A 25,186-nucleotide genomic window follows, 5' to 3' on the forward strand; every position below is an offset into this window, starting at 1 on the left:
ATATCACTTTATTGATCATTTTTTAAGTGCATGCCACTTGACAACAAAAAACAAAATTCATAGTATAGTGATTCAAAATTTGCATATTTGAAGATAGTATTAATTTTCTTTGACTCAAAAATTCAACGAATTCATTTTTCATCCAAAATTAAATGCATTCCAACTTTTTCATTTGTCAACAAATACATTCAACTTAAATTAATTACTGCTTTGCTATATACATAAAAGAGTTCCTTTTTTTTTCCCTTTGAAATTAACTTCATATAATATATATATATATATATATATATATAAATACATTTTTTTTTCAACATATAAAAAATACATAAAACACAAAAGATAAAGTAAAGTTGCATACACACACAGTAGAAGTAAAGAAGAAGCAGAGTTGTTTCCCCTTTCCAAGAAATTAGGTTTTTTTTTTTCGATCGAATTCGCGGCAAGTAGGTTCAATTCCTTCCGACAACAGTCATCTTCTTCCTGATTTGTCTCTCCGAGTTTCGAAGCAGTAAGCCCTTTACTTTACTCATTTTATTACCTCATTGGAAAATTCATAATCCATGGCAATGAAAATCTCAGGTACAGAATTTCGACAATGTGGGTTCTTCTTTTTTCCTTCTGATCTTCTTCGTGAAGAAAAAAAAGCATTTTGAAAACTAAAGTTCAGATCTTTGCTAGTTGTTTGATGAGTGAGTGAAGAGATTACTGGGTAGGTAGATTAATTCTTTGAGCTTCCACATTTGATTATTCTTTTTTTTTTTTTTTTTGAGGAATTGGTTCTCTGTGGTGTTTATCTAGTAACCTTTGGTACAATGTGTTATGTTTGTTTGATGACTGAAAGTTTGAAACTTTGATTGCTATTTTGATTACTCAGGTGAGCTAAGCTAAAGAACAAGGAACAAATCCGAATTATGTTTCTGCGAGATCTGTCTTCTAGTTTATGGAGTTTGCGAGGTGTTTAAGCTTGGTTTGTAGAATCTTCAGACATATTCAGAAGCTGTACTGTTGTCACTTGTCAGCTTGAGGTGTTTTTAGCGAAAGGGTCTATCTAGTGAATATAAGTTGAAGTATGGGTTCGCTCTGTTGCGTCGCTGCAAAGTCAGATAGATCAAATTCTGCAAGTGGGGACTTTTCTTTTGGCCCGCATGAGCCTTATTGGAGGACTAATACAAGTTTCTCTCCACCTTCATCGAGATGGGACGTCCATGGATTAATGGATGGTATTAGCTGTTATGGATCTTCCACATCATCTAATGCTAACGTTCTTCGTAGTCCCGACCTTTCTCAAGCTCTTCATTGGACACCTAATGATTTTGAATCTGCAACAAGAAGAGGTTTGTTGCACTAACATTCACATTCTTTCCTTTAAGATATTTACATCTACCACATTTGATTAGTGTATCTTTTTGTATTTCATTTCTCTCTGCAGATCAGATTGTTAAGCAACTACCAGGTACATCAAGAAATGTCGGTATTGGGTGTTCTGATATTGGTGACTCTGAACCTGGCCGTAACGTCTCAAGCCGGCGCTTTTTCCTGTCCAAGCCGGTTCATCCTATACTACATCCTTCTGATAATGTTAGGGATACAACATCTGATTCTGCGGATGCCTGCAGTTGGAGCAGTGGGACCGCAAGCAGCATTGATTCTGTGGATGTTCCTGAGCCAGTTCTTGATTGGAATAATAATAACTCCTCTACCAAAGCACAACAAGTAGCTGCAAGTACATTTAAATGCGGATTGTGTAACAGATACCTCTCGCAGAAATCTCCTTGGGGATCTCGGTCCATCCTAAGAAACCGAGACATGCCTGTCACAGGAGTGCTTTCATGTCAACACGTCTTTCACGCAGAATGTCTTGACCAATCAACTCCAAAGACTCAACGCAATGACCCACTGTTCCGAGGCTTAAACCGCTTTGTGAAGATGGGCCATCTACAAGGCCATGGGGTTGTGCTCAGGCTGGTGACTGTGTTGAAAGTGCATCTACAAGGCCATGGGGTTGTGCTCAGGCTGGTGACTGTGTTGAAAGTGCTGTCAATGTGCCGCAGAAAAACACCATGATGATGATAAACCGGAGCCGGATAAGGAAGAACCTCTCATTGAGAGGAAACTCAAGCAAAGATTTTCCAAGGAAAATGAAGAGAAGTAACTCAGTTGCCATGGATAATCTCACTAATCAAGTCTCGGTTGTGCGTTCTAGAGGGAAAGAGAAAGCTTCATGGTAGTGTGGAGAAAAAAGCAGAGAGATCAAAAGTTCTTTTTTTTGGCCTACTTGAACATCTAACCTTTTGACAATGTGTTGATCTTGGAAGACCAGTGAAGAAGTACTGTAAAGTATTCATTTTGGAACGGTTGACGACCATCTTGACCGTTTTATTATCCAATCTCGAAGTTTTTTTTGGTTCGGCTAAATCTCGGATTTAAAGATGAGAATAATTGTGCTGAGTTCTGTTGATCTAAAGAGCTGAGTAAAGTGGTATGATAATACTACTTTCTTTCTGATATCTGTGTTTTTGTCACATGATTTGATTGATCAGTGTGAGTTTTTGAAACAATATGGACACAATTATATTGAATCTGTGTGAAAACCACTTTTTTGTGCGTCATAATTATCCAGAGCCAAACTTAAAGGTAATTAAGGACATAATTATGCAAGGAAATATAAAATTAAAATCAACAAAGAGAGCATAATGAACTTTCTATTAGTACTGAACTTTCTTTATGTTGAACAGCTTGTTTGTGGTCTCATAGAACTTCAAGTTAAATTGAACAAAAAAAAAGCGAGATCCACATACAGAATTATAAGTACTAGTCATGGTTTTATAGATTATGGCATAATCGAAAGTAATCTAATCTGAAAAAAGAAAAGAAAAAAAGAAACACATTATACTGAATTTTCTTACTACACCAAATATTCTCTTGATTATTTTCTTGATCATTAATTAATAGAATTAAAGAGGTTTTGGTTACGATGTTATAGTTTCTTAGCAATTATCTCGACATCTGCAAATGCGTTTCGGACGACCTAAGATGACAACAGGGTTATCAAAACATTCACAACGTAAGTTTTTATTTCTTTTCAATGGAGTGCCGCCGTTCTTGTTCATTGCTTCTATGCACGTTTTTCTTCCGTCATTGCCACATTTTCCGGGGAATTCTCCTGTGAATTCACACACTCCTGCTTGCTCCACATGGACAGTTTCCACCTCTATTGTTTTATATCAATGACAAGAAAGTGTTAAATTGTAGAGACAGGAAATTTTAGAGAAATCGATAATGCAGCAGGATAAAGTTTACCTTTAATATTGTTCATAAGGAAGAACATAAGAAGACAACAAACCATAAACAAAGTAGCTGATTTCATGATTCAAAGTAAAGATGATAAATTTATTCTGTTTGTTACTTTATTGTCAACACTTTACTAATACTTTAAAGTTTAAACTAAATATATTCAAGATAGGATAAGAATAGCTATTTCTTATTAGATTATGGGGAAAAAAAAAAGAGAGGTGGAGCCAAGTCAACTAGATCGACAAGATAGTGGTCTGGTTTTAGAAAAATTCTTCTAAATAAAAATCACATGTTTATTTGCTAAATTTTCGTGTACTTTTTGTATTAGTTGTATATATTTTAAATTTTTAACCAAAAATCCTCTTTGTAGTAAATGAGACATAAAACTAAATAATTCTCCTTTTGACGCATGCTTTTGAACAAGACCTACCGAGCGTTGGTGTAAGTGATTGTGTTGCCTTCAATGCCTTGTGCAGTCTAATTATCTGTAATATGATGGCTTTATGGTCGAAACCCCATGTTGTGTGTGTGTGTATAAGTGACATGAACGTCATGCATTAATGCCTTGTTGGTTGTGAGGTGTATAGCTTTCGCTTCTCCAGATCCTGATCCTTCATCAGAGGAGATCTGTTCGAACAATGGCCGACTAGCCGGAGCATCCGAGAAGTGACCATAAGTCTTGTTTCTGGGGATGTTTTATCAAACCCGGTTTAGCTAGATTAGAAAAAGGAAATATTGAAAGAAAGTACTCGCTTACACATTGCTCTAGAATCTTAATTCAGACAACGGTTGTCGTCTCTTTTTCGTACTCGCTTATCATTATGAATTTCAGATTATCTCTCATGTAATTAGTCTTAGTTAAGGTTAATTGTTTTTAACCATTACCAAAAAAAGAAGGTTAATTGTCCTTTTCTAACTAATGTTGTTGCTTCATCCACTCACATTTATAGTTGGAACAAGAAAAGAAAAGGTAAAAATCATGATTATCCAGGGACATGACTTTAAGACATGTATATATGATTATGCAAGGAAAATTTCATAATTATCCAACAAAGAGAGCATCATGATCTCTAACCATGCGTTCCTTAGTGTAACAAACTTTTGTTGAATTATTTATTTAATTTGTTGACCACCTTCTCAGATCATTATGTCTACACTCTTAATGCCTTAGGATACACAAGACAAACTCATCACTTGGACTCACAACCTCTTCCATTAAACAAAACAATCCCTTTTACTCAGACAAAACATTGTCTCTGAATCTGAAAATCAAGATTAGACGACATGTCTCATTTTGTGTTTCTCTTTATCATTTTCATGTTCATTAATCTGTCAGAAGGTATTAATGTAGATTGTCTTCTTGTTTGAAACAAATATATATGCAATGAATGTTTTTCATTAAATGTTGTTTGATGTTTTCAGGAGCGCAAATGCCTTACATGACCACAGATCCGAAAGAAGTTTCCGGCAAGTCATTCGATTACATCGTTGTTGGAGGCGGAACTGCGGGATGCTCCTTAGCCGCAACTCTGTCTGAGAAATACTCTGTTCTGGTCATTGAACGCGGTGGCTCCCCTTTTGGAGATCCATTAGTAGAAGAAAGAAGGTACTTTGGATACTCATTGCTAAATACAGATGAATACTCATCTGTTGCTCAAAGTTTTACCTCTGTAGATGGAATCGAAAACTACAGAGGACGTGTGCTTGGAGGATCGAGCGCTATAAATGGCGGATTTTACAGCCGAGCTAGCGATGAGTTTGTGAAGAAAACTGGTTGGGACAAGGATCTGGTTCAAGATTGTTATAAATGGGTTGAGTCTAAGGTTGTCTTCATGCCAGAATTGACTCAATGGCAATCTGTTGTTCAATTCGGGTTTCTTGAAGCCGGGTTTTATCCGTATAACGGATATAGTTTGGAGCACACGCAAGGGACAAAGATCGGTGGAAGCATATATGATCAGTGTGGGAAAAGACATACATCTGCAGATCTTTTGGGATTTGGTAAACCAAATTACATCACTGTTCTTCTAAACGCAACGGTCCAAAGCATAATCTTTGATGCTAACAAGACTCGCGCAGTTGGAGTTAGGTTTATGGAGAGTGATGAGAACTCAAATAAGAGCTACAAAGCTCATGTTGAGAAGCATAGAGGCGAGGTTATACTCACGGCTGGGGCTTTAGGTAGTCCGCAGATTCTCCTCTTAAGCGGAATTGGACCTGAGAATCATCTAAAAGATTTCGACATTCCTGTGATTGTCAATCTCAAAGAAGTCGGAAGAAAAATGTCAGATAATCCAGCAATTTCTCTTCTTGTTGATAGATTCTCGCAAAACCGCACACTCGAGCCACCTCAAGTTGCAGCGATTGCAGAAGGTTACAAATTCATACTCGAATCTGCGGTTCTTCCAACTGACATCACCACAACAAGAATCTCTATAGCAGCTAAGATTGCATTCCCTAAATCCAAAGGAAGGCTCAAGCTTAACAGCACTAACCCTATGGAGAATCCGGCAGTGAAATTCAACTACTTGAAGAACAAGGAAGACCTTGACGCATGCCAAGAGATGGTTCTGCATCTTCAACACGTAGCGAGGTCAGAGTGTGTGACGTTTTTCTTGGGTACACAAGCTCAGGATAAGCTTGTGGCAGGTGACGAAGACCTTAAGAACTTCTGTAAACAGAATGTTAGAACTTATTATCATTACCACGGCGGTTGCATTGTGGGACCTGTCGTGGACGAGGCCTATAAAGTGAATGGTGTGAAGCGTTTAAGAGTCATTGATGGTTCAACGTTTGAAGAATCACCAGGAACAAACCCTATGGCTACTGTTTTAATGTTGGGAAGATATCAAGGAATCAAAATACTCAAAGAACGAGAAGAACAAGAAAATATGTTTCTTAGCCCTCAAGGAAGCCCACAACCACAGCCATAAACATTGAAATCTTTGTTTTTGTTGTTTGCTTCAAAACGAGAAAGAATCATGTTCTTGAATTTCTTCAATTTCAGTAACAAAATTTATTTGAAATCGAAACTGATTAGAAAAAAAACGAAAAAGAAACTATACAAAACTTTCTTCTACCAAACCTAAACCTAAGCCTCTGTTGCATCACGAGGGTTCGAGTCACTTCAACTTCTTCTTCCTCCGTCTTCTGCGTTTCTTCTCTCGCCGGCGTTAATGGAGAAACCAATCCAAATCCCAACCTTCTTCTCTTCTTCCACTTCTTCAACAGGCATCTCATACCTACACATAGGACACGTGGCGTGCATCCCTAACCATTCCTCCACACACTTTGAGTGAAACTTGTGTTTGCACGGCATCTCCGTCGCCACGTCACCTTTAGACCACTCCTCCAAGCAAATCGCGCAAGAACCACCATCTTTCTCCTTATCTTCTCCGATCACGACACGTGGCATGTTCTCAACCGCTGATTTCGACGCCGGCGATCTCCCTTGTTTTTCTCCGCCGCTAAAGAAATCGTCGAGTCCATAACCCGATCTGATCATCACCAGCCTTGGATTCGTCGTCTGATTACTCGATTCTTGGTCATCATCGTCTTCTCTGGCGGCTAAAGCTACAATCACCGGTAAAAATCGAGAGAGACCATCGCCTCCTCCTTGGATCATCCTCTCGAAGAAAGAAGAAAACTCAGCGAAATCATTCTCCGAAGACATCACGCAAATACCCACAGAAGGAAAAAAAGCAGAGATTTTTATCTAAAGAACAGAGAAAAAGAACGAACTTTCTTGAGGAAAAATCTCTAAGTAGAAGAAGAAGAAGAAGAAGAAAAAGAAGAAGAAAATCGAAAAGATAAAAGATAGAAATCGGAGAAGATAGGGTTTGAGATTATATATGTTAGCAGAAGATTACAGTAGTTTCATGAAGGAAGTGGGAAAGAAAGTTGCAGAAGACTCTAGAACCATTGACGACGCTTAAGGCTTTCCATTTATTTTTAATTCTTTTAAAACAATTTAATATTTATTATTTTTAAATCCTTATCCTCTTTCATAAAGGACAAAAAGGGATATAGATATTTATTTACGTATGTGGAAATTTTGCAAAAGGCTACGAACATTTATAATTTTATTAATTTTTTCCAGTATTTTTTAGAGAGTTACATAAAACCCCCAGAGGTTATTCTTTGCACAGAAGGTGTTTGATTAAATTCCGCTTAGAATATGATTTGTCTTTAGCTGGGAGAAATCTTCTGACTTTCGATGCTTTACGAATGTTACCTCGCATGGCTGCTTTGAGTTCTCTCTCTTTTGTTCAGTTTAGAGTCTCTGACATTCTCGGAACTCGTCTGAAACCTTATCCCCAATTTCCAATTCGAATAACAAGTAAGTGGTATTATTCGTCTTACTCTGTTCTTCTTCCATGTTTATTATCCTCTGTTTCGCTTACTTGGTTCATGATTTTTCGACCCTTTTATCAGATATGTCTGTGAAGCCGTTTGTGATTGAAGCAAGAGGGAATTCTCGAGTGGAGAGTCCAAAAACCAGGAACAGGAGGAGCAGGAAGAAGGTAACTTTCTAAAGGTGCTTTTATATAATGCACAAAAGTTTGAATCTTTTTGCCTCACTTGTTAAAAAGTTTTTCTTTCGCTTTTGGAACAGTTTAATGGAACACAAACAAAACCAAGACTTTCAGTGTTCTGTTCAGATAAACAACTCTATGCTATGTTGGTGGATGACTTTAACAAAAAGTGTTTGTTCTACGCTAGTACATTGCAGAAGTCCATTCGTGGAGATCCTCCATGTACTGTCATTGTAAGTTATTCACCTGAAAATTTTCAGTCTGTTGTGTCACCTGAAAAATATTGAAACTTTGGTAAGAGTTTAGCCGGGTAAGTAGCATTTAGTCGGAGTTTGCTTTGTTGTTTACGCAGTTTACAGTATTGGTGGCATTGTCTTTGCTTCACTCTTGAACTTTGATAAGAGTTTAGCCAGTTAAGTAACATTTAGTTGGAGTTTGTTTAGATACCTAGGCGGTTTATTGTATTTGTGGCATTGTCTTTGCTTCATTCGTCATCAATTGTTTCACAAATTTGCTGTCTTGATTGAGAGAATGGTTGGATTTCATAGAGGTGACGGCATCGAGTTCCAGGGTAGATAGAAGAAACTAGTCTAGATGTCATGAAGTTGTTTCTTGTTATATTTCTATAGTATGGTAAGATTTCAGGGTTGAGGAAACTCGATCTTGGATAGTTTTGTCTTATGGTATGAAAATATTATGTAATTAGCGCGGGTTTCACTTCATGTTAATTTATTTCAGGAAGCAGCAAAACGGGTTGGAGAAGAGATCATTAAGGCTTCTGTTGACCTCAAGATTAACGAGATATCAGCTTATGATCGAAATGGAAATAAACGAGGCGAAAGAATGCAAGCCTTTGAAATTGCAATTGCGCAACACGGGTTCTTACCGTAGTAGGTAAAACTCTCGACTCAAAGACTCATTACATTCATCATATTTATAGAACTCAAAGACTCATCACGTTTATAGAACTCAAAGATTCGTCATACTTATAGAAGCTTCTCACCTGCACTCTCTTATTGAAACACAAACGCTCTTGTTTTCTAGGTCGTTGAAACAGAGGCTATCACACTTAGAGACTCACTAAGAGAATCTCTCTCCGGAAACTTTGGAAACTTGATCTTGGAAGCACATGATTTATCCGGAACATACGGGCACTCCACAAACTCTTTTGCGTAATTATCAAGACATATATAGATCTGGAAAAGCTGCTTATTTCCCTTTACATCTTCATTGCATTCGATACCCGGTGCAAATCCGATCACGCATTTGATCGCATTCTTGATCTCATCCAAACTGTAAAACCCATCATTTGGTTTGATTCCTACACGAAAACAAACAAATGATCAATCTTCAGAAACTTTCCACTGATTCATTTTTCAATCTTTTTTGTACCTTTTTGTTTAAGGATGTTGAGGAGATTGAATTTGTATCTGAATTTGAGATTGGTAAGGAAGTAAGAGTGTTGATCGAAGATAGATTGGACACATGTGCCATGCTTGTTCCACTCATGTTCCCATAGATTTGTCTCGTTACTTGGACATGCCCACACTCCCCACTCTGTCCATTTCTTTTCCACTTGGCATACTAGATCTGATATCTGTTGTTTTTTCAAGATTCAGATGCTTTTCAATAATACATTTGTATAATAGCTTCACTTATTCTAAAGTCGGAGTTAGAAGATTCCAAACCAAACATATTACAAATAGAGATAGATCTATATAACCTTGGAGATATCGAAGAGATTGGTTTGGTCGCAAAACGCAGGCCAAGTTCCATTGTTGAACTGAGGCCAGAGCCCATGGATGATAAAATCGGGCGCCGTGTTGCCTTTCGTTGGAGGACAACATCCTCTTTGGCTATCGCATATTGCTCCTGGCCACTGCATCATAATAATACGGTAATTAAGATTGTATATACATAGATGTATCGTGTATGTATGTGTTGTTGGAAACATACGTAGTTGACCCAGTAGAAGAAATTGAAGTCTGGTGCTGTTGGAGACGAAGGCACGAAAAGACTCTGTAAAATTAGTAAGTTTACGATGACGATTCCTCTCATGTGTTTTTGCTCTCTGTGTTTCTTTTTTTTTTTGGTTTTCTTGAATTTATTTACCAGAATATTTATTCATATGTAAGAAGGGAAAGGATTTCTTAATTTGTTTATTACGTTTGTTTATTAATTTATTATTCTCAACTTGTTTCTCCACTTGTGAATATATATGTATAATAAAACAGTTTAATAACAATATTAAGCATCGAATATAGGCACCCTTAATGATGGTATATGTATATCATTCTCTTTATGAAGCTTAATGGACCGGGTCCATGCAACGATACACTTGGTACGATTGGCTTGAACCGGAGTCATTAGCAGTCAATTTAAGGAGTGACTTAGAATCCGTTATGCCCTCAAAAGGAGATTAAACGATTATACATCCGGATTATATCTATAAATAAATAAAACTTCATCACATTAAAAAGCTATTATACCGTGACTAACCAAATTCGGTTGAAAAGGGTTTAGAGTAACTTTTAGGATGCATTAGGGTTGAAGCTTCATGAAACGTACGTTGCATTAAGAATATTACACTATGATTTATTCCACATACTATTATACCAAAGATTATCTTATTTAAATTTGAGATAAAAACATAATATTACTTTTTAGAGTCCCCATGAATTTGGACTCTAAAAAAGAGAAGAGAAATTAGGAAAGATAACAACAGAAGAGACATAATTAAGATCACGTCAAGATATAATTAGAACTTAGAAAACTGGAGTTGAGATGGACATCTTCCTCTAGGCAAAACTGGACATTCGATAAACTCAGTTCCTGATGTATCAACACAAATATAGATCTGATGAAGCTGGTCATTTCGCTCCGGATCTTTGTTACATTCGATTCCTGGTGTAAATCCAATCCCATTTTTTATCGCATTGGTGATCTTTGTCAGACTGTAGAATCCATCATCCGGGTTAATTCCTACATAAAAAAAAAAAAAGTCATTGAGTTTAAAATGTATACATGAATAGTACATTTACAGAGTGATTTATTAGTGTATATATATACCGGAGTTTGTGAGTATTTGAAGGAGATTGGCTTTTTCTTTCAGTTTAAGAGCATTTTCAAAGTAGTCATGTTGGTCCATTACGGATTCGGAGCATGTGCCGTGTTTCTCCCATTCGTGTTCCCAAAATTTGAACCCTTCGTTGCTCGGACACGATAGTGTTGGCCAATTCTTTTTCAAACTACTTACGAGATCCGATATCTATACATTCATAATCATAATATCAAAAAATCGTTGTTTGAAAATATTAAGGAATATTGAACAGTCATTTATGCATACATTTATACCTGAGATCTATCAAATTGGCTGTCGGGATCACAATTTGATGGCCATGAACCACCATTATAATTAGGCCAAAGACCATGGATACCAAAATCTGCCGCAGGTTTACCGGATGTTGGATAGCAACAAGCACGCTTTGTATCACAATATGCTCCTGGCCACTGCAGCAAATTCAGTTTATACTTATGTTTGTTAAAAAAGAATGATAAAATGATTATTGGATTCGGTTAAATCAGAGCAGATACCTGAAGAACTAAGTAGAAGAAATCAAAGTCTTCTTGCGGACGTGAAACGAAAAGACCTTGAAACATTAGAAGCTTGAGGATAAACCAACCTTTTGCTCCCATCTTTTATTCTCTTCGTTTCTGCGATACATGATTACGACGTTTTGGCTTCAAATTTATAGACAGATGAATTACATATCCCTTGTAATACCATTTTAAATTAGTTATTCCTTTATTTATTATAGTTAACAAGTGTTTTTGATTAATTAAAAGATTCGCATATTCTCTTAAGCAATTAATTGTATATTTGGCGACCTTGAAAAGTCTTTTTTGTACGTTTTACAAGTAGACGACAGTAAACTTAAATCTCAATATCCCCTATCGCATTTGGTATATCGAAGGATCGCAGACCAACTATCACTTATTTTATAAAAAAAAGACCAAGTCGTTCGGCAGATTGATCCAAGTGGAGATAAGAGAAAAATGATTGACTTGAAAATATTCTGAGAGAAATCCATTTCTATGCTTAACTAATTTAAAAATATGGGAAGAAATTAATTATACTAGTATTTAATTAACGTACGTTACTGCATGTGAGCACATGACCCAAGCTTCAAAACAAATCTCAAATATAACCAACTAATGTACATTTTAACATGGAATTATATGCTAATTATTAATACTGTGGGAATGGGTCAAATGTAGGATCATTATTAATTGTTAAGGATCTGCCCACGATTAGCGTTAAACATGTTTTATACTAGACTACTAGTCTACTAGTAACATCAAATAAAAGAGCTTGAACATAGAAACTTAATCAATAATGGAGGAGAAGGAAGGTACGTGCAATTGTAATTTGCAAGCACTACTAATCCACTTCCCGTTGATTAAGAGTTTAAGACGTGCTTAGTGATGATATGTAGTATGTACTGATCAAGTGGTCGTAGTTTAACAGCGTTATGTTAATTATTCAGTATATCTGAAAGAAACACGTAAAAATATTATATGTAGTACAGTTAACATCTATAAATTAATACTCTATAAATTAATAAATTTTTTTGGTCCTGGGACCAGTGTAAAATATGACATAAATTGATAAATTAATAAGATAATAATTTTTTAAAATCCTATGTAAACATATGGTCTCATCTATATCATAAACTAATAATTAGATAAAATATAATTAAGAAACTAATGTTAGTTTATTCTTGATAAAGTATGATTCTAGTGTTGTTTGTTTATTCTTGAAGTTGCATTTTTGTTGGAGCTCATCTCTAATCTTCTTTACTGCATTAATAACTAAACTAATGTTACGATGCTCTTAATATAAAACATCTACATCAAACACCGTAGCAATTAGGAAATTAAAAAAGAAATCCTAAACAATTTACAAATGAAAAAATTTATAAAAAATATGTAAATTATAAAAGTATAAGGTACTATAGATAAAAGATTTTTTTTTTTAAATATAGAATTATAACCAAAAGCTTCTTATTTTTAAGAGAAATTGTTAAAAATGCCCATTTTTCAATACCCCTTTTCAAAAATGCCCCCTTTGAGAGTTCATTTTTAAGTTTGCCCTCTTTTAATTTTTAATGACCATTTTACTCTTATTTGAAACAAAATTAGCTCCACAAAATACAAAATATTTTTTGGCGGGAAAAGTAATCCCGCAAATTTTTGGCGGGAAAAGTAATCCCGCAAATATTTGGCGGAAAACGTGATCCTGCAATTTTCCCACCAAAATTTTTTTTTTCGGGAAAAGTGATTCCGCAATTTTTTTGGAGGGAAAAATTTACAAGATATTTTAAAGGTTTTACAAAGTATTTACAAGTGTTTTGTAAGGTTTTACAATGTATTTTAAAAGGTTTTACAAGGTACTTATAAGGTTTTATAAGGTATTTATAACTTGTAAAACCTTATAAAAAAACTTGTAAAACCTTATAAAATAGCTTGTAAAATCTTATAATATCTTATAAATACGTTGTAAAACCTTTTAAAATATATTGTAAAACCTTATAAATACCCTGTAAAAAACCTTTAAAATACCTTGTAAATTTTTCCCCCAAAAATTTAACGCCAAAAAAATTGCGGAATCACTTTTCCCGCAAAAAAAAATTTTTGGTGGGAAAAATTTTTACGTAAAAATTTTATAAGGTATTTTAAAGGTTTTACAAGTTTTTACAAAATCAAATTTGTAATTTTGATGTGTGCACATTCTCATGTTTTCCTTATATATTTGTGATATCTTTTATTAAAAGAAGGATAATTTAATCATTTTGTACATAAAAAGGAGTATTTTTAAAAATGGACAGCCAAAGGGGGCATTTTTTAAAAGGAGTATTGAAAAAGGGACATTTTTGTGAGTCTCCCTATTTTTAAATAGGAAATTTTCAAAAATATAGAAACAAAAAAATTTCTCTATAAATTAATAAATCTCTTAATTTATTGATAAATTAATAATTAGCGATTAATTAATAGAATTTTTTGGTTTTGATATTATTAATTTATAGAAGTTGTATTGTACTAGATTTTACCCTGCGGTACACCGCGGGTCGATTTTTTAACTAAAAATTAAATTTTAAATTGTATTTTTTAATATTGTTTGTTTTGTTAAGTGTTTAAGATTGTATAATTGTATTTTGATTGTTAATTTTAAGATTTCATTCGTGATATTAATACCGTCCCGTATTAATATCGATCTAAACCCATCCCGTGAAATTAAATATCATTTTGTTATTTTTAATAATATTTTATTTAATAGACTTATAATTCGAGTCAATTTAAAAGTTTGATTATATATATATTTTTAAATTTTTGTTAGTAATAATTAATTATATATAATGATTTCTGAATTAACTGAGTATGATCGACGATCAAGATTGAAAATTAAAAACCGGATTAAGATTTGAATGGCCACGATTAAATGTAGGGATTGTTGAGATCTTTTAAGGAAATCGAATTGAATATGAATGTAATTGTGGCAATGATTAGTTATGCTTAATATATTAGGTTAAGATTTTTGGAAATGATTTTTTATGTTAATATCTTGGATTTGATTTTGAAAATCTAAATAATTAATGTCAATGATATTTGATCGTAAATAAGTTGGAACTCTAGAATTTATTTCATAAATGTGTCAAAAAAAATGTATATATAGATTATTCGAAAAACGATGATCCATATGAGATAAAGTTCGGTTCGTCGGTCCGTGTAAATACGTTTACAGATTTTAAGCATATAGATTTAAACCGGTCCGGTCCACGAAAGATAGACTTGATATTACGATTTGTTAAAAGTTACCGGAGTCACCCGCGTTAACTACTCGTATATGTCTGTATCGCTAAGAAGGACCCGATAATCAAATGGTTTTGAATGTGACCCGACCCGACCCGACCCGGTCCGAATTTGTGAGCAAGAGGTGTGTAATTTGTAAAAAAGGCGCTCCACTCCAGCGACCAAATTTCTTCTCCACTACGAAAACGGAGACTGAGAGCAGCAGCGACGAGCTTCGTCGGCGGCGTTCTCCGACCTCACTGCCAATCTCCGATTATAAAATTAGATCTCCGATTAAGAATTCGAAACATCAGATTTCATCAAAAAATAATCTGTTACTGGATTTACGTTTCGTTTGCGTCACGATCAGATCTCCATGATCCCTTATCCGCTTTCGTTGGGGTTCCTTAAACCTTGATGCAACGGTTTAATGCTCGTTCCGGGTTGAAATTCAAATCAGATATGAGAGATCCTCCCGAGGTTCAGACTTCACCTGGCAACCACCGATCATCGCCGTCCACCGTCGCTAAACCCAAGTGGAAGCACACCAAATCGATTGTCTTCGTAATCGTCTCTTGTGTAACTATTGCGTTGGGATTATTCTTTGTTTGCTATTCAATTTCACGCTCCGGAAGGAATCGGAGAGTTTCGCTCCGATACAGTATCATTATCGATGGCGGGAGTTCAGGGACCCGAGTTCATGTGTTCGGGTACCGGATTCAATCCGGTGAACCGGTTTTCGATTTCGGAGAGGAGAGTTACGGTAGTTTGAAGTTGAGTCCTGGATTGTCTGCGTATGCTGAGAATCCGGAGGGAGTGAGTGAGTCAGTGACGGAGCTTGTGGAATTCGCGAAGAGGAGAGTTCCCAAGGGAAAGTTGAAGAAGAGTGACATTAGGTTAATGGCTACTGCTGGAATGAGATTGCTTGAATTGCCTGTTCAAGAACAGATTCTTGATGTTACTAGAAGAGTTCTTAGATCTTCTGGCTTTGAATTTCGAGAGGAATGGGCTTCTGTTATCTCTGGTTAGTTTTCGTAATCAATTCTTCAATTTTTGTTTGATTAGGGAATCTTAGGTTGATCACTGACCACTACATTGTGGAAGTAAAGGATAGTGTTTGATTGAGATGTTGAAGTTTGGATTTATGTTGCAATGAGACTTTTGATTAGAGTTTCATTTTTTTCTATATTAGCTTTGGTGAGTGATAGTAAATGTGTCACATTCATTGGTGTTTGTTGATGTTAATTACTAGAAATCTTGGAAAATTTTCAGGATCTGATGAAGGTGTATATGCTTGGGTTGTTGCTAACCATGCTCTCGGTTCGCTTGGAGGTGAACCTTTAAAAACAACAGGAATTGTTGAACTCGGTGGGGCTTCTACCCAGGTTTAATCTCTTGTCAAATCTGTTTTATCGATAAGAATATATGCGTATAATGCCATTTGTCAGACTTAGGATAAACCTTAACTGTGTGGTAATTAATTGTAAGTGATGACTGTTTATACATTCGTTTAGGTGACATTTGTATCAAGTGAGCTTGTGCCTTCTGAATTCTCCCGTACTTTAGACTATGGAAATGTCTCATACAATCTCTACAGTCACAGCTTCCTCGATTTTGGACAGGTAACTCATGGAAGCAGAGTTTTTTTTTCGCTTTGAGAAGTTGTTTTCTTTGGTTGGCCCTTTTCAAAAGTTTGGTGTTTGGAAACTTAATGTAGTTTTGTCCCTATTTGCTACCTACTGATTTCTGATTTTCTATGTTTCCTCAAAATTATAGAACATGCTACCCATATTAGTATTCAAAAAGCTATTAATTTTAGTCGCCTCTGCAGGATGCAGCACAAGAAAAGTTATCGGAATTCCTACACAACTCAGGTTAGTTGTTGATAAATCCTTAAAATAATTGCACTTTGGAGTTCAGGCAATTGAAATAAACTTCTCTTCCCTCAAAACTCATACAGTGTTTCAATCCTAGCAGCTGCAAACTCTACAGGGGAAGGAATAGTTCCTGACCCTTGTACTCCAAAAGGGTATATCCTTAAAACAAATTTACAAAAAGACTTACCTGGATTCTTGGCTGATAAAGGAAAATTTATAGCCACCCTTCAAGCTGCTGGTAATTTCTCAGAGTGTCGATCTGCTGCATTTGCCATGTTGCAGGAAGGAAAATGTAAGAGCATCGTTATTGGTATAGCAAAAATATCGTTCCTCGTGTACAATTTTCTTGATCTCTTATGGGTGCAGTACTTTTGGCACTTTGTGTACAGGGAAATGTACTTATAAGCATTGTTCTATTGGATCAATATTCACACCTAATCTTCAAGGAAGTTTTTTGGCTACGGAGAATTTCTTCCACACCTCCAAGGTATAATCCTTTGAATTTGTCAAGATTCTATCGGAATGTGAGGAGGATTGTTTTAATATTGGTCTTTTATTTCTGTCTGGATCAGTTCTTTGGGTTGGGAGAAAAAGATTGGCTGTCTGAAATGATTTTGGCCGGAAATAGATTCTGTGGAGAAGATTGGTCGAAATTGAAAGTGAAATATCCAACTTTTAAGGACGAGAATTTGCTTCGGTATTGTTTCTCATCAGCATATATTATATCAATGCTTCATGATAGTCTTGGTGTTGCTCTTGATGATAAAAGGTAAATGTTATTGCACAAGTTCAAGATCAATCATTGTTGGTTTTGTGACAAAGATATAAAGAAAAACCGTTTGTTTTGTCTACAGAATCAAGTATGCAAGTAAAGCAGGAGACGACGACATACCACTAGATTGGGCATTAGGTGCTTTTATCCTTAATACTGCCACAGCCACTTTTGATTACAGTGGTAAATCTAGAAAAATTCTTGACTTGAGTAATGTAGCCAAATACAAAACATGAGATTACTTGGTATAAACAGAGATTGTTTTCAGATCAAACAAGTAAATTATTATGATGTATATGTATTTACGTCAACTCGTGTTTGGAGCTACAGTCTTCATTAATCTCTTTTTGTGAAATTAGTTAGCTACCTATAAAAAATTTGAAGACCAATTTGAATTAGTGTGTGAAATTTCTACACTTTTTACATAAATTTTAAATCCTTTTAATGAAGAAAAGTGTTATAAATGCATGTTAAATATCACAAATGAGTAGCAAACAGTGTTATAAAGTTATACAAAGGAATAAAAACGAGCCCGTGGAATGTACACTTTTTTTTTCTTTTTTTGGCTAAGAAATGTAAATATTCATTGATAATGAAAATATTAGGTTTACAATCAAAAATTTAAACTTTATTCTTGGTTCCAGCAAAAAAAAGTTAAAATCATGGAAGCAAAATGAGAAAGTCAAACTCAATCCATCTACTCGACGAAAGCAATGAAGCTATCAGTGTCAGTGTAAGATGAAGTGTAAACTTACAATAATTTATCAACAATCAATGGGAGACAAGATCAAGAACCGTTGATCTGCAATAACTTCTCAAACAATCAATGAAGGACAAGATCAAGGTCGATTCTGATGGAGAAAGAAAGTCAAGACGATTATGATGTGATTTACACTGTCAACACGTGTATCATCATATAGTCCTCGATAAAATTAATAATTTAAAAATTACAGACCGATTTTAAAATTCATTTTATGTCCACCACGCTATAAATGATAGACAACTAATTGATATTTTATTTTTATCTTTTAATGATAGACAACTCACAATAATGAGCTTATAGAGAGATTGTGTACAGATTCACTTGGATTGTTCAAGTCGGATTTCGGAGATGGTTTTGTGATATTTGGAAGCAAACGTGCATGGCTCGACCAAAATTGAACTCTTGATGGGGACCATACGTCCATACGCCAAACAACGAAAATACTCATGCATGTACGGGTAGGAGAGAAACTGACTCACCGCTAGTGATTACTGTATCCTTTTGTGTTAGGTTAGCTAGACACGTTTTTTTAACCGTTCAAGTCTACGTCAAAAAATAATACTCCCTCTGTTCCAAATTATAAGATGCTTTTGTTAAAAGCACAAAGATTAAGAAGTAATAAATATTTATTTATTTATAAAAATTTAACCAATAGAAAAAAAGACAGCAGAATTCAAAAAGTCATAAATAAACTAAATAAACATAAATTATGCATAAAAATCTGAAAAAATCTTATATTGTGGAACAAGAAAAAAAGGCTTAAACATCCTATAATTTGGAACAGAAGGAGTAATAGATAGTTGATTATCAAATTACCACTAGCTAATTTCTTATATCCTCAATTATATATTGACCCGTACTATAATTTATTTTAATACATTTCTTTAAGTTACAGGTCTTTTGAACGGCCGTTTTGAACTCTGATAATAAAATCAGATTCTAGACTAATTATTAAGAAGAAGGTACAAAAAGATATTGCTGCTACTGGGTTACGTTTCTTATTTTCTTGCGTTTTTTTCACTACATCTATTGCTATTGCGTTACGCTTTTTTTAACTACGTTTATCGCTAAATTAAATTATCTTGTTAATTAGTTTTCGTTACGGTTCTTTAGACGTTAATGCAACGATATCATGCTCCTTCCAGGTTGAAAAATGACACCGGAGATGGATGCTCTCAAGGTTCAGATCCTACCTGAGCACCAGTCATTGCCCTACACGGTCACAAAGCCCAAATCAAAACCCACGAAATCATTGATCCTGCTAATAGTCGCTTCCGTGACTGTCACGTTAGGGTTATTATATGTTTTCAAATCAAATTCAGTTCTATCTTCCGGAAGTTTGCTTCGCCGGAGATGTACGCTCCGGTACAGCGTCATTATCGATGCCGGGAGTTCAGGGACCCGAGTTCATGTGTTCGGGTACTGGTTTGAGTCCGGGAAACCCGTTTTCGATTTCGGAGAGAAACATTACGCTAATCTGAAGTTGACTCCTGGTTTGTCGGCGTATGCTGATAATCCGGAGGGAGCAAGCGTGTCAGTGACGAAGCTTGTGGAATTCGCCAAGAAGAGAATTCCCACGAGAATGTTGAGGAAAAGTGACATTAGGTTAATGGCGACAGCTGGGATGAGATTGCTTGAAGTGCCTGTTCAAGAACAGATTCTTGATGTTACGAGAAGAGTTCTTAGATCTTCTGGGTTTATGTTTCGAGACGAATGGGCTACTGTTATCTCTGGTTAGTTTTTTTTTTAATTGTGAATCAACTCTTCTTCGTTGGATAAATTGAAAGTGCTAATTATTGGGAAATGATTCAGGATCTGATGAAGGTATATATGCTTGGATTATTGCCAATTACGCACTCGGTTCGCTTGGAACTGATCCGTTGGAAACAACGGGGATTGTTGAACTCGGCGGGGCTTCTGCGCAGGTTAGTCTCTTCTCTCTGGTTTGATGCTAGACAAAAAGATGCAAACATATAAGCTATATATAGCTGCTTTTTTTTTTCTTTGTATAAACATAGGTATGTTAGTCATTTGATAGTTTTGTACATAAATTTTACTTTCCAGGGATCAAAAATTATGGAATCCCGTTTTCCCGTCAATGTTGGCAGAAAAATGCATGTGATTTGACGTTTGTTATTATTTGATACATTTTGTGTTTAGATTTTTTTACAAATTTTTAAACGAACATTTTTGATGCAAAAATTGGTTAAATAAACGAACAACAACCGAACACTACATTTAGATCTGAATCTAGGTGTTGACTTTTGATGCACGTCCGAATTAAGAAACAAACGTGGCTTGTAATGCCCTTTTTTAGACTTACGATAAACCTCAACTGTGGTAAATGGTCGATTGTAAGCGATGACAGTTTGTGCATTTTTTAGGTGACATTTGTGTCAAGTGAGCATGTGCCTCCTGAGTTCTCGCGTACCATATCCTATGGAAATGTTTCATACACAATCTACAGTCACAGCTTCCTCAATTATGGGAAGGTAACTTATGAGACAAGAGCATTTGTCTTTGATTCCTTGTTTTTTTAAAGTTGTTTGGAACCTATAATGTAAATTTATCCCTATATATTCAATCGTTGAATTTTCTTTTCTTTCCCCCCCCCCCCCCTCGAAATTGTAGATGATGTCATAATGGTACCAAATTTGTTAGTTTTCAAAAAGCTATTAACTTTTGTCTCCTTGCAGGATGCAGCACTAAAAAGGTTATTGGAAACACTCCAAAACTCAGGTTAGTTGTTGTTGATAAATTGTTATAATTGCACTTTTGAGTTTAGGCAATTGAAATAACATTATTTTTCTCTCAAAGCTCATACGGTGTTACAATCCATACAGCTAACTCTACAGGGGAGGGAATAGTTGAAGACCCTTGTACTCCTAAAGGGTACATCTACGACACAAATTCAAAGAAATATTCATCCGGATTCTTAGCTGATGAAAGCAGATTAAAAGGCTCCCTTGAAGCTGCTGGTAATTTCTCAAAATGCCGATCCGCTACGTTTGCACTTTTGCAAGAAGGAAAAGGTAAAAAAGAGCATTATTGGTATATATAGCTGGATATTTTTCCTCTTATCGATTTTCTTGATCTCTTATGGGTGTATTTTTGTTACTTTGTGTACAGAGAACTGTCAATATGAGCATTGTTCTATTGGATCAACATTCACACCTGATCTTCAAGGGAGTTTTTTGGCTACATCAAATTTCTACTACACCGCCAAGGTATAATCCCATGACGTGAAGATTATATGTATGAATTTTTGGGGGTGAAATTGTTGGAACAACGTCTTATGTTCCTGTATGAAATTAATCTGAAACAGTTCTTTGAGTTGGAAGAAAAGGGTTGGTTGTCTGAATTGATTCCAGCTGGAAAGAGATATTGTGGAGAAGAATGGTCGAAACTGATATTGGAATACCCAACAACTGATGAAGAATATTTGCGTGGCTATTGCTTCTCATCAGCATATATTATCTCAATGCTTCATGATAGTCTTGGTATTGCTCTTGATGATGAAAGGTTAAAGTACTACTCCATAAATTCAAGAAAATTTAGATCAATCAATGTCTATTTCTGGAAAAAGATATATAAATAAAAGCTATATGTTGGTTTTGTTTGCAGAATCACGTATGCAAATGAAGCAGGAGAAAAACACATACCACTAGATTGGGCATTGGGCGCTTTTATACTAGATGCTGTTACACCCACTTCTGATTACAGTGGTAAATCTAGAAAATATCTAGGCTTTTAAGTAACGTATAGCCGAATACAAAATAGAAATCATAATTTTGTATTTTATATTAAATTGTGTTTGAAACTATTGTCGTCGTTTTTTTTTTTTTATGAAATAAGTTAGCTAAGCCCCTTCGTAGGTGCGTATATCTATATGGGATTGTCTCTTCTCGTTTGTGGGATTGTATTATTGTAATAAACTCTTTGTTGGTTTCTTCTCAATAATGTTTCTAATTAAGTTGACGAGTACAAACAAAAAGAGAATGGAAAAAAGGGGAAACTTAAAAAATGTTAGCTGCTCATAAAAAAGGTTTGGATATACCAAAAAAACACATGTGACAGCAGTAACATCTGACCTGTTGGTCCATAAAACAAAGTTAGATGTGGTACATAGAATTCGATATTGTTTTTTTTATATAAAATTAGAATTCAATATTTTTGGTTGGTTATTTGTTTTCACTGTGATTTAGATAATGGACACAACATTTTTTTTTTTTTTAATGGACACAACATTTAAGATTATGGAGCAATTATGCATGGGACTGGTTAAGAAATCGGCCCACCGCGAGTGATGATCGTTTGTTCGCATGTCCTTCTGTTTTGCACACGTTTTTTTAACATTTAAGTATACAACAAAAGAATAGATATTCGATTACCAGTTACCACTAGTTTCTTATATATATATATATATATATATATTATACACCTACCATAAAATAAATTCTACACCTACTCTAGAGAATAGAGCTTGTAGTTATAGGTCTTCCTCTGGACTCCTATTCCTCACCAATTATAAAATCAGATTCTAGACTAAGAAAAAGAGGCAAAACGAAATTGCTAATGGGTTATGTTTTTATTTTTCTCTCACTGCGTTTATTGCTATTGCTATAAAATATCTTCTGAGTTTTCATTAGGGTTCCTTAAAAGTTGATGCTATGTTTGTACATTCCAGGTTGAAAAAATAAAATCGGAGATGGATGCTCTCAAGGTTCAGATTCTACCTGATAACCAATCATCGCCTTCGTCCACGTACATGCTCACTAAGCCCAATCGAAGAAAGCTACGAAATCGATAATCATGCTAATCGTCACTTCCTTGGCTATCACGTTAGGGCTATTATTTGTTTTCAGTTCAAATTCAGTTTTGTTCTCTGGAAGTTTTCTTTGGAGAAGTTCGCTTCGGTATAGTGTCATTATCGATGCCGGGAGTTGAGGGACCCGAATTCATGTGTTCGGATACTGGTTTGAGTCCGGAAAACCGTTTTCGATTTCGGAGAAGAACATTACGCTAGTCTGAAGTTGAGTCCTGGTTTGTCTGCGTATGCTGATAATCGGGAGGGAGCGAGCGTGTCAGTGACGAAGCTTGTGGAATTAGCGAAGGGAAGAATTCCCAAGAGAATGTTGAAGAAGAGTGACATTAGGTTAATGGCGACTGCTGGGATGAGATTGCTTGAAGTGCCTGTTCAAGAACAGATTCTTGATGTTACAAGAATTGTTCTTAGATCTTCTGGGTTTAAGTTTCAAGACGAATGGGCTTCTGTTATCTCTGGTTAGTTTTCGGAGTCAATTCTTCATTCCATCAAATGCAATTGTGTTTAAGATTAGGGTTAGATTGATCATTGACCTACAATTATACATTGTGGGAGATTATAGGAGTGTTTTGGATATATATATGTTGCAATAAGGATTTTGATTTCATTTTGTTTTATTTTAGCTTAGTTGAGTGATACTAAATGTGCCCATCCATTGGCGATTGGAAGTGCTAATTATTGATAAATATTATTCAGTATCTGATGAAGGTATCTATGCTTGGGTTGATGCCAATCACGCACTCCGTTCGCTTGGAGGTGATCCATAGCAAACAACGGGAATTGTTGAACTTGGTGGGGCTTCTGCGCAGGTCTAGTCTATTTCCTCTCTCAAATTTGTTATCCAGAAGAAAGTATTTGGCTCTGTTCCTTTTGTCAAAGTCAAACTACACATGTGAGTTTCGATGTAATAACAAATATGAATTAAAGATTTGGATTTTTATGCATGATACAATGAAAAGTAGAGTCTGGATGTCCAAAACTATCAAAGACTAAAAAAAAACACTTCTACTATAGCCTAAATCATTTCAGATTTTATATTAAATTACAGAATTATATATGTTTCCCGTCGAAATTGTGGAATTTTTTACTAGATAATGGGATTCCACAATTTTTATGGATACATCCGGATGAAAAAACGAACGGGACTTATAATAGTACCATTTACCTGACTTATAAGGTTAAATGTTTAGGTGGCATTTGTGCCAAGTGAGCATGTGCCTCCTGAGTTCTCGCGTACCATATCTTATGGAAATGTCTCATACACAATCTACAGTCACAGTTTCCTCGACTTTGGACAGGTAACTTCTGAAAGCAGAGCATTTGTCTAAATGTCTTTGAGTACTTGTTTTCAATTTGATTCCCCCTTTTAAAAAGTTATCCGGAAACTTAGTGTAATTGCGTCACAGACTCACAGTTTTATGCTAAGTATTATCTGAATTTTAAAATTTCCTTAAAAATTGTACAAAATGCTACCAATTTTCTTTGTTAATTTTCCAAAAAGCTAACTTTTGTCCTGTCATGCAGGATGCAGCAGAAGACAAGTTCAATGTTTTTTGTTCTGGGACAAAAATGTAAACAAAAACCATGTTTGTTTTGTTTGCAGAATCAAGTATGCGAGTAAAGCAGGAGGGGAAGACATACCACTCGATTGGGCATTGGGCGCTATTTTATACTTAATATTGACACACCCACTTCTGATTACAATGGTAAATCTAAAAAAATGCCTGGCTTTAAGTAACGTAGCCAAATACAAAAATATGATATCATGTTTTCTATTTAACGTTACATTGTGTTCGAAACTTGTATTCTACGTTACATTGTGTTTGAATTTTGATGAAACTATAGGCGTCATTTCCTTTTGTGCGAATTACTCATATAAAAGTAACGCCAATATGTGGCGGTATATGTGCAATCTATTATTTATGTGTGTGATAGATTTTACGATGTTCATTGTCGGTAATGTATGTGGCGGTATGTGTATAATTTCGACATTTTAAGAAAACCTCGCGACCTTACGGTTGTTTGAAATGCCAATTATATAATTTTATTATTACTTTTTGTCTACTTGACTTTACATTCTTTGAACTATTCAAGTTAACAACGATACAATAGACTAATAATTGCCACTAGCTTCTTAGCCCGAATTCTACGTAGAAATTATTATATAGTACGTATAGAGAAAAAAGTTCATTCTGCTGAAAGATAGAATCATATATAGAAGCCAATAATCTTCTTTTTTTTTTTTGTTGCAAAAAGTGTATAATCTATATT

At 35.2% G+C, this 25,186-nt stretch overlaps 9 protein-coding genes across 13 annotated transcripts; 6 read left to right on the forward strand and 3 right to left on the reverse strand.

The window, feature by feature from the left end:
- Nucleotides 1–351: 351 nt before the first annotated feature.
- Nucleotides 352–2,349, forward strand: LOC9328855. The gene is given in 5 exon segments (XM_021014987.1): nt 352–508; nt 875–1,334; nt 1,430–1,894; nt 1,897–1,942; nt 1,994–2,349. Coding segments are annotated over 4 exon segments (1,011 nt in total). The 5' UTR covers nt 352–508; nt 875–1,069; the 3' UTR covers nt 2,229–2,349.
- A 1,990-nt stretch (nt 2,350–4,339) lies between these two features.
- Nucleotides 4,340–6,289, forward strand: LOC9328856 (protein HOTHEAD). Its single transcript, XM_002889996.2, has 2 exons — nt 4,340–4,633; nt 4,717–6,289. Exons 1-2 carry the CDS (start codon nt 4,579–4,581, stop codon nt 6,225–6,227), a joined length of 1,566 nt encoding a protein of 521 aa, XP_002890042.1. The 5' UTR covers nt 4,340–4,578; the 3' UTR covers nt 6,228–6,289.
- Nucleotides 6,207–7,206, reverse strand: LOC9326105 (E3 ubiquitin-protein ligase RNF181). Its single transcript, XM_002892748.2, has one exon. It carries the CDS (start codon nt 6,965–6,967, stop codon nt 6,422–6,424), a length of 546 nt encoding a protein of 181 aa, XP_002892794.1. The 5' UTR covers nt 6,968–7,206; the 3' UTR covers nt 6,207–6,421.
- A 149-nt stretch (nt 7,207–7,355) lies between these two features.
- Nucleotides 7,356–8,970, forward strand: LOC9328857 (50S ribosomal protein L18). The gene is made up of 5 exons (XM_021012702.1): nt 7,356–7,633; nt 7,729–7,817; nt 7,910–8,062; nt 8,568–8,723; nt 8,874–8,970. The coding sequence occupies exons 1-4, from the start codon at nt 7,522–7,524 to the stop codon at nt 8,718–8,720; spliced, it is 507 nt and encodes a 168-aa protein (XP_020868361.1). The 5' UTR covers nt 7,356–7,521; the 3' UTR covers nt 8,721–8,723; nt 8,874–8,970.
- On the reverse strand, nt 8,721–9,935 carry LOC9326106 (ribonuclease 3). The gene is made up of 4 exons (XM_021012701.1): nt 9,786–9,935; nt 9,553–9,708; nt 9,222–9,426; nt 8,721–9,150 (listed from the first exon to the last, which is right to left on the reverse strand). The coding sequence occupies exons 1-4, from the start codon at nt 9,885–9,887 to the stop codon at nt 8,870–8,872; spliced, it is 744 nt and encodes a 247-aa protein (XP_020868360.1). The 5' UTR covers nt 9,888–9,935; the 3' UTR covers nt 8,721–8,869.
- A 485-nt stretch (nt 9,936–10,420) lies between these two features.
- LOC9328858 (ribonuclease 3) lies at nt 10,421–11,664 on the reverse strand. The gene is made up of 4 exons (XM_002892750.2): nt 11,424–11,664; nt 11,184–11,339; nt 10,899–11,097; nt 10,421–10,811 (listed from the first exon to the last, which is right to left on the reverse strand). The coding sequence occupies exons 1-4, from the start codon at nt 11,523–11,525 to the stop codon at nt 10,588–10,590; spliced, it is 681 nt and encodes a 226-aa protein (XP_002892796.1). The 5' UTR covers nt 11,526–11,664; the 3' UTR covers nt 10,421–10,587.
- Nucleotides 11,665–14,549: 2,885 nt separating this feature from the next.
- Nucleotides 14,550–24,518, forward strand: LOC9328859 (probable apyrase 4). 2 transcript variants are annotated; one of them, XM_021011405.1, is made up of 8 exons: nt 14,550–15,702; nt 15,951–16,063; nt 16,193–16,300; nt 16,510–16,552; nt 16,656–16,847; nt 16,945–17,042; nt 17,128–17,343; nt 24,458–24,518. In XM_021011405.1, the coding sequence occupies exons 1-7, from the start codon at nt 15,096–15,098 to the stop codon at nt 17,326–17,328; spliced, it is 1,362 nt and encodes a 453-aa protein (XP_020867064.1). In that variant the 5' UTR covers nt 14,550–15,095; the 3' UTR covers nt 17,329–17,343; nt 24,458–24,518. The 2 variants fall into 2 exon arrangements, with proteins under 2 accessions (XP_020867064.1, XP_020867063.1); XM_021011404.1 differs by lacking the exon at nt 24,458–24,518 and adding an exon at nt 17,410–17,682 and having other exon boundaries at nt 14,555–15,702; nt 17,128–17,324.
- On the forward strand, nt 18,950–24,991 carry LOC9326107 (probable apyrase 3). Of its 4 annotated transcripts, none has more exons than XM_021011401.1 (9): nt 18,950–19,078; nt 19,236–19,823; nt 19,903–20,015; nt 20,475–20,582; nt 20,787–20,829; nt 20,934–21,122; nt 21,220–21,317; nt 21,416–21,612; nt 24,519–24,991. In XM_021011401.1, the coding sequence occupies exons 2-9, from the start codon at nt 19,244–19,246 to the stop codon at nt 24,910–24,912; spliced, it is 1,722 nt and encodes a 573-aa protein (XP_020867060.1). In that variant the 5' UTR covers nt 18,950–19,078; nt 19,236–19,243; the 3' UTR covers nt 24,913–24,991. The 4 variants fall into 4 exon arrangements, with proteins under 4 accessions (XP_020867060.1, XP_020867059.1, XP_020867062.1 ...); XM_021011402.1 differs by having other exon boundaries at nt 18,955–19,052; XM_021011400.1 differs by having other exon boundaries at nt 18,950–19,823.
- Nucleotides 22,565–24,519, forward strand: LOC110224709 (probable apyrase 5). The gene is given in 7 exon segments (XM_021011411.1): nt 22,565–22,669; nt 22,778–22,871; nt 22,874–23,083; nt 23,086–23,373; nt 23,612–23,724; nt 24,106–24,213; nt 24,440–24,519. Coding segments are annotated over 6 exon segments (843 nt in total). The 5' UTR covers nt 22,565–22,669; nt 22,778–22,798; the 3' UTR covers nt 24,491–24,519.
- Nucleotides 24,992–25,186: the final 195 nt, after the last annotated feature.

This window comes from Arabidopsis lyrata (genome assembly GCF_000004255.2).
Source record: "Arabidopsis lyrata subsp. lyrata unplaced genomic scaffold ARALYscaffold_1, whole genome shotgun sequence".
Classification (NCBI taxonomy): domain Eukaryota; kingdom Viridiplantae; phylum Streptophyta; class Magnoliopsida; order Brassicales; family Brassicaceae; genus Arabidopsis; species Arabidopsis lyrata.

Excerpts from the sequence above, each read along its gene's own strand:
- LOC9328856 (XM_002889996.2), top strand. The coding sequence starts at position 4,579 with ATGTCTCATTTTGTGTTTCTCTTTATCATTTTCATGTTCATTAATCTG. Across the intron at positions 4,634-4,716 it reads GTTCATTAATCTGTCAGAAG|GAGCGCAAATGCCTTACATG; the intron begins GTATTAATGTAG and ends TGATGTTTTCAG.
- LOC9326105 (XM_002892748.2), bottom strand. The coding sequence starts at position 6,967 with ATGTCTTCGGAGAATGATTTCGCTGAGTTTTCTTCTTTCTTCGAGAGG.
- LOC9328857 (XM_021012702.1), top strand. The coding sequence starts at position 7,522 with ATGTTACCTCGCATGGCTGCTTTGAGTTCTCTCTCTTTTGTTCAGTTT. Across the intron at positions 7,818-7,909 it reads ACAGGAGGAGCAGGAAGAAG|TTTAATGGAACACAAACAAA; the intron begins GTAACTTTCTAA and ends CTTTTGGAACAG. Across the intron at positions 8,063-8,567 it reads ATCCTCCATGTACTGTCATT|GAAGCAGCAAAACGGGTTGG; the intron begins GTAAGTTATTCA and ends AATTTATTTCAG.
- LOC9326106 (XM_021012701.1), bottom strand. The coding sequence starts at position 9,887 with ATGAGAGGAATCGTCATCGTAAACTTACTAATTTTACAGAGTCTTTTC. Across the intron at positions 9,709-9,785 it reads TCTTCTACTGGGTCAACTAC|TGGCCAGGAGCAATATGCGA; the intron begins GTATGTTTCCAA and ends ATTATGATGCAG. Across the intron at positions 9,151-9,221 it reads CAACATCCTTAAACAAAAAG|GAATCAAACCAAATGATGGG; the intron begins GTACAAAAAAGA and ends GTTTTCGTGTAG.
- LOC9328858 (XM_002892750.2), bottom strand. The coding sequence starts at position 11,525 with ATGGGAGCAAAAGGTTGGTTTATCCTCAAGCTTCTAATGTTTCAAGGT. Across the intron at positions 11,340-11,423 it reads TCTTCTACTTAGTTCTTCAG|TGGCCAGGAGCATATTGTGA; the intron begins GTATCTGCTCTG and ends AATTTGCTGCAG. Across the intron at positions 11,098-11,183 it reads GCCAATTTGATAGATCTCAG|ATATCGGATCTCGTAAGTAG; the intron begins GTATAAATGTAT and ends ATGAATGTATAG.
- LOC9328859 (XM_021011404.1), top strand. The coding sequence starts at position 15,096 with ATGCAACGGTTTAATGCTCGTTCCGGGTTGAAATTCAAATCAGATATG. Across the intron at positions 15,703-15,950 it reads ATGGGCTTCTGTTATCTCTG|GATCTGATGAAGGTGTATAT; the intron begins GTTAGTTTTCGT and ends GAAAATTTTCAG. Across the intron at positions 16,553-16,655 it reads GGAATTCCTACACAACTCAG|CTGCAAACTCTACAGGGGAA; the intron begins GTTAGTTGTTGA and ends CAATCCTAGCAG.
- LOC9326107 (XM_021011400.1), top strand. The coding sequence starts at position 19,244 with ATGACACCGGAGATGGATGCTCTCAAGGTTCAGATCCTACCTGAGCAC. Across the intron at positions 19,824-19,902 it reads ATGGGCTACTGTTATCTCTG|GATCTGATGAAGGTATATAT; the intron begins GTTAGTTTTTTT and ends GAAATGATTCAG. Across the intron at positions 20,016-20,474 it reads TCGGCGGGGCTTCTGCGCAG|GTGACATTTGTGTCAAGTGA; the intron begins GTTAGTCTCTTC and ends TGCATTTTTTAG.